Source organism: Oryza brachyantha, chromosome 4 (assembly GCF_000231095.2).
Source record: "Oryza brachyantha chromosome 4, ObraRS2, whole genome shotgun sequence".
NCBI classification, from domain to species: domain Eukaryota; kingdom Viridiplantae; phylum Streptophyta; class Magnoliopsida; order Poales; family Poaceae; genus Oryza; species Oryza brachyantha.
The window spans coordinates 8,208,151-8,214,284 of NC_023166.2; the positions used below are offsets into that span (position 1 = coordinate 8,208,151).

The window sequence follows — 6,134 nt, forward strand, 5'->3', positions numbered from 1 at the left end:
TTGGACTGGAGTTAAGAGTGTCTTTCGATATCTTAATGGCACAAGAGATTTGGGATTATTCTTTAAAAAGAACCAGGATCCAACTTTAATCGGGTATACTGATGCTGGTTATCTATCTGATCCCCACAACGCCAGATCACAAACAGGATTCGTATTTTTACAAGGTCGAACTGCTATTTCATGAAAATCTTCGAAGCAAACCCTGGTAGCCACTTCCACAAACCATTTTGAAATAATTGTATTATATGAAGCATCACGTGAATGTGTATGGCTTCGCAGAATGGTTAACCACATATTAACATCTTGTGGTATTGGGTCATTAGAATTACCCACCATTATCTATGAAGATAGTGCCGCTTCTGTTGTTCAGATGGAAACTGGTTATATTTTTAAGAGCAACATCACTAAGCATATTGCTCCTAAATTATTTTATCCTCATGAGCTTCAGCAACATGAAGAGATAAAAGTCTTGCAAACCAAGTCATGTGATAATCTTGCTGATTTATTCCCAAAATCTCTACCATATTCCACATTCTCTAAATGTATTGAATGAATTGGTATGATGAGACTTAAAAGACTGCAAGATTCAAGGGGGAGTACCTCTCTCTGGAAAATAACCTATTTCTGTTATATTATACTCTTTTCTTTGTATGAGTTTTTCACCCTTTGGGTTTTTCTCATTCAAAGTTTTTAATGAGATAATATCAACACAAGCTCTTAATATCAAGTTATTCTCCTTTTTCTTTCCATTGGGTTTTTGAGGAGTTTTTACCTGATATATCTAAATAATGGATTATACAATATCTTTTCAAGATTTTACAAATCTTCCAAGTCTAGATTCGATCAAGGGAGAGTATTATGAAATATTTGGAGTGATCTCATCCATACAAGGGATAGATCTAATCTATCCAGATACAAAGGAAGAGAAGCATGATTCACAAATTTCTCCAATAGCTTCTCTCTCTGAAAAGAATACGACGTTTGTCAAACGTCGTACTCCCTCGGTTCACACCGTTTCTCCTGTATATAATGGATTGACGATGAATGAGAAGATCGACCCATTCCTTTTCCTCTGCCGTAGTTGTTCAATTTTCAACAGTATCTCTCGAAAATAATTCCATGTAGTAAAACGTTTAGTTATTCTTGTATGTATAACTTTTGCACTCGTTTTTGTGATGCATTTTCAATAACTGTGAATCCATGTAGAAGAGCTCTTGAGATTGTCTAATAACATTTAATAGGGATGAACTCATAAACAAACAGATAAAAGTACTCAATAATATTTTACATAAAAACAATGCATTTAAATTATATTCTGACTGGTGATACAAAGAGTTCATCTCCAAAAGGTGCCAGGTTTCCTTTCCAGTACAGCAATGATCATCAAAGTTTCTCCCATTCCATGAAAAATCTTTACAAAGGACAGGAAAAAGGTTAAAGTCTAAAATCTCAATTTCTGACAAATTTAGCACTATAGTGGTGTATGTAACACACGGCGCCTTGACAAAAATTATCGAGTCTTACACATATCTAGTGTAGCTATGGCTCCTCCTTGCTAAGTTTACCGAATGCCCGCTGAGCAAACAACTTCTCTTCTCGAGCCCGTTTCTTCGCCATTGCTTCCTCATCCAGCACCTGGATAGGAGACCATTCAGGGAGCTTAAACCAGTCTTGATCTCTAGAAAATTGTTCTTTCAGGGCATGCCATTGAGGGCTCAGCTTCAGTGCGGCGTAGTCCATTGCGGTACCAGCAGCTGCAAAGGTGACTGCGTACTTAACTGCTCCAAAGTGTCCGCCTACAGTGACAATGGTCAAATGCAAATCATGAGACATTCTTCGTGCGATCCCGGGGGCGCATACAAAGCATGTAAATATAACCTTCGGCAAGTTCTCAAACATTGCACATTTCCCAGAAAATGTCCACCAAGTTGTCTGGTAGTGGTACAGAACAATTAATATAATCATCTGTGTTTACGTCACTAAAAATGGAATTATCGTACCTGTGTAAACGCATTCAGACAAGTTTGGATCGTAACTCCAAAGGTGTTCATTCATCACAAGGCTTAGTTTTGACAAAAATGCCCAAACTTGCTAATAATTTCAGTAAGTTCAATCACACTGGACTATATATGAAATCTCAAGGCAATATAAAGCAATAGTCAAGTAGAAATTCTAATCGAACAGAATATAAGCAATTAAGAATATAGCCCTAGATATGCAAGCATACTGCATACTTGATTGGTTGGATCTAATAATGGGTGCGTTCTAGAGAGCATGTCCGGGCTAATGACTACCTATTTTTCCGTGCGCACGCTTCCCAAACTGCTAAACGGTGCATCTTTTGATAAAAATATTTATATAAAAGTTACTTTAAAAATTAGATTAATTCATTTTTATAGTTTATAATAGCTAATACTTAATTAATCATATGCTAATGATGTTCTCGTTTTGCGTGTGCTGCTAATTAGAATCTCAACCCATCCTCTCGAACGCGGCCAATAGCTTAAGGTTGAAAGCTTATCTCATTTGTTCACAAACATAGAAAAAAGATGGATCAGTGGTGGCCTGAGAGAAATCCAAGGTTAGCATAGTAGCTTTGAATAATGAAAACAAATACAATAACGATGCTTTCCATTCAAACGGAACTGAAGATCTTGTTGTGACTAGACTGAGCTGAGCAAGGACACTGGTACACTGGTCAGCCTTGGACAACCCATGAGAACCAAGTTAAAACACCTTAAGCTCTTGAATGGCATTAGGCTAAGATTGCCGGATTATCAAAAAGGCTACAAATTGAAGGAAATAAACTCTAATTTTCACTACAGACTGCAGGTAATAAGTGCTATTAACTACAGTGATGTTGAAGGCTGCAAGGTGAAAGTTTTTATTTAGATTTCTATTTGGAGGGAAATAAGACCAAAAGATGCTATGAACATTCTAGACATGGATAGGTGCAGAGATAAATGTACAATCTCTAATCGTGCATCTAATTGAAGATGGGAACTGAAAGACACTCAAGTTCAACAAGCGGATTATCCGTGCCATGCTTCCAAAGTGTGATTTCTCCTAAATCTTTCCTACATCAATATTGCTTATACAATTTGTTCTAAGCTATTTGTTATGTTTATAAATATAATACTTAGTTCATCCCTATGAACAAATTCATCATCCATCAGCCTTCATCTGCATTTCATCTATAAAAGAACGAGTCCCCCTTACCAGTACACACATCACACAAAATTCTGGGAAATCAATGGAACAAATGAGCATATCACAATTTAAAATAAGAAATCAATGGACATGGGAGTCAGCACATTTTCATTCTTATACAACCCTATGCCGCCCTATGCTAGTTTTGAGAAAATAAATGGGCCTAAATTGAAGTTACACAAGAGCACTTGCCCAGACGATGTCCAAAGCAGGCATAGCTTCTAGCTTATAATAAGTTGTCTGAGCTCCAAAGCTCACACCCATGCCTGTTGGCTATCAAGACTTTTGGTGAACCTCAGTTTCTTACTTTACATGATATGCATTTTGTAAAGAAAGCATGTTGTATATATGCATTTTGTAAGAAAGCATGTGGTAATATACAACATACGTACTGCCTCCATCCCAAAATGAAGTTATTTCTACAACCCACCATTTGTCCCAAAATGAAGCTATTTCTCCACCTACCTCATAATTTCAACCAATCACAACCATTCTCTACTTAATTTTCTCACCTATATTCTATTCTCAACCAATCGCAACCTTTCTCCAATTATTCACACCTACTTTGTTAATCCCCGTGCGCAGCTCTAGAAATGGTTACATTTTGGGATGGATGGAGTACTTTGAGATCTAAGTTGTAAAAAAAGTGGGAAAAAAGAACAAGAAGATTAAATTAGCTATGTGAAACATAGTATGGACTCTAGTTTTACTGACATGAAACACAAAGTTCCTGGAAAAGATTAAATTCTTCTAAATATGGAAAGAACCAAAATATGATCATGCAATATAATGACCAACCTTGTATTCGACCAAGAACAGCTCCGCTTGCTAGCCCCCCAACAACAGAGTTCATGGGATCATCAGGTGTTGAAGCCCGAGCATCTCTTGCAAGTTCACGTGCCCCTGAATGGCAAACAAGCATGTGCTTTACATTAACATATTGTATAACATATTCATATGGAGGCTCTCAGTCACATTTATTTATTCACATGAGTTAACCGAAATTTTAGGGTAATTAGTAACTGTTGAAATAAAGGATAAAACACTTAAAAGTCCATCTTTCACAAACATGCGTAACATCTTCCCAAAACAAAAATCATTGTGAAAGAAGACATATATATAAGATTTTATTCTAATATTTAATAGATTAAAAGCCAAAAAACAAAACTGTACAGTTGTACATTTGTACTGACAACTAGTAGAGTTAAAACCCATGTCAGCTTCTAATGTCAAAAGAACAACAAATATTCATGTTCATACTTCATACCATGTACAAATGTAGGCAATGATAGCTCATACTGGCCAAGTTCAAACTCGTCAAGTAGACTATTCCCAGAACCCATGAACAACTAGTGACATCCCTGGCTCACAAGAAATTTCTCCACATTTGTTGTAATGTTAAACAGTAAAACACTGAACTTATTTCCTCTAATCAAGTGCTCAGAACAAAAATTAGTAGTGAGCACTTAAAAAGTTCTGTTCTTGGCATGGCTTACAAGATTATAACAGCAGACGTTCCACAATCCTGTAGTACTGATGAGTAATGAACTTAACTTACAAAGATCTCATCATATCGAGGTCAATGGATCATGCAAAGATTTACTTAGGCACTGAAACTTTGCCAAATGAAAGTGAGGCTATACTAGCAATAAACTAATAATCATTCTTTATTCTTGTATTCACAACAGCTTTGTGGATGTTGATAACACAATTTACAGTATGCTCAGAGTATTATGGATAATTAGAACCCTTAATAAGGAGGGACTGGACGCATGTGAGAAGATTAAATTCCCCATCAAAAGCGGCTAACCTAACCTACACAAAAAGAAAACCTTTCCTGTTCAAGAAGAATAATAATTCAGTACCTAAGCCGGAGACATGAGAAATGTAAAAATCTTTATATAAAGTGTGTATCATTTTCCAGGCAACCTGACTCCAAAATAGTTTAATCTTGATAAGTAACTTAGGCTGTTTGTAGTGACAATACCAGTCTCTTATCTTTCATAATGGTGAAAACCGAAGTACAGATCAGCCAGTCAACCAACCGCCGCGGGGCTTGGATCATCAAATTCACTAGTTTAGTGAGGGGATACTACTCTCGCAATCCAAATTGAGGTATTTAAGCACAATTTACAGCGCCAAAGCTCACCATTTTCAGATTAAACTCATCTACAGGCTTTGCAATGCAACAAGAAGTAAACAAAATGGAGGGCAAAGAAATGCACACCGCCGTAGCATCCAGCGACAATGAAGAGGTTGGCGGCGTAGGTGGCGGTGGCGCGGGCGGCGCCGAGGCGCGCCCGGTGACGCGACAGCAGCCCGAACCCAGCCCCGACCACACCTGCAAAAGCATCCCCAGGTCAGCAAATTCCTCCCAAGAAATTCTCGACTCCAGAAGGAGGGGGGGCGGACTCACCGGCGACCGCGGCGGGCACCAAGATCCGCTCCTTCCAGTCGGCGGAGAACGGCGCTGATCCCTCCGGCGTCTCTGCTCCGGGGTGCTCGCCGACCGGAGTAGCCATCCTAGGGGTAGCGGCGGCGGGTGGGAGCAGCGCGGTGTCGAGGAGGACGCAGAGGCAGAGCTGCCACAGCGCCTGCCCTGTTTACTTCCAAAATATTTTTCCAAAAATATCGCAGAGAATTTTAGACACCTAAATAAAAGACTATATTTTAATCACTGCTTCAGTTTATGTTTGGTTCAAGTTTAATCACTACTTCAGTATTAAATATGGGTAAATTCCCGGTATAAACATGCAAACTTACTCCATCTCTTCTATACACTTGAAAGTTACCCGATCCTTTCCATACCTTTAAAATTTTAATTTGATCCCTTCTGTTCGCTTGCCGTTAGATTTTCCTTTATTTCACCGTTAAGTTTATGACAAATGACTTCAATGTCCTCAATTATTTAGGTTTGAATATAA

At 38.2% G+C, this 6,134-nt stretch overlaps 1 protein-coding gene across 1 annotated transcript; it reads right to left on the minus strand.

The window, feature by feature from the left end:
• Window positions 1-1,280: 1,280 nt before the first annotated feature.
• On the minus strand, window positions 1,281-5,823 carry LOC102706465. The gene is made up of 4 exons (XM_006652133.3): window positions 5,627-5,823; window positions 5,438-5,551; window positions 4,009-4,113; window positions 1,281-1,796 (listed from the first exon to the last, which is right to left on the minus strand). Exons 1-4 carry the CDS (start codon window positions 5,730-5,732, stop codon window positions 1,540-1,542), a joined length of 582 nt encoding a protein of 193 aa, XP_006652196.1. The 5' UTR covers window positions 5,733-5,823; the 3' UTR covers window positions 1,281-1,539.
• Window positions 5,824-6,134: the final 311 nt, after the last annotated feature.

Coding starts and splice junctions, on each gene's coding strand:
- LOC102706465 (XM_006652133.3), bottom strand. CDS start 5,732: ATGGCTACTCCGGTCGGCGAGCACCCCGGAGCAGAGACGCCGGAGGGA. Junction 5,552..5,626: donor GGTGCCCGCCGCGGTCGCCG/GTGAGTCCGCCC, acceptor ATGCTTTTGCAG/GTGTGGTCGGGGCTGGGTTC. Junction 1,797..4,008: donor TGTTCTTGGTCGAATACAAG/GTTGGTCATTAT, acceptor TTGTCACTGTAG/GCGGACACTTTGGAGCAGTT.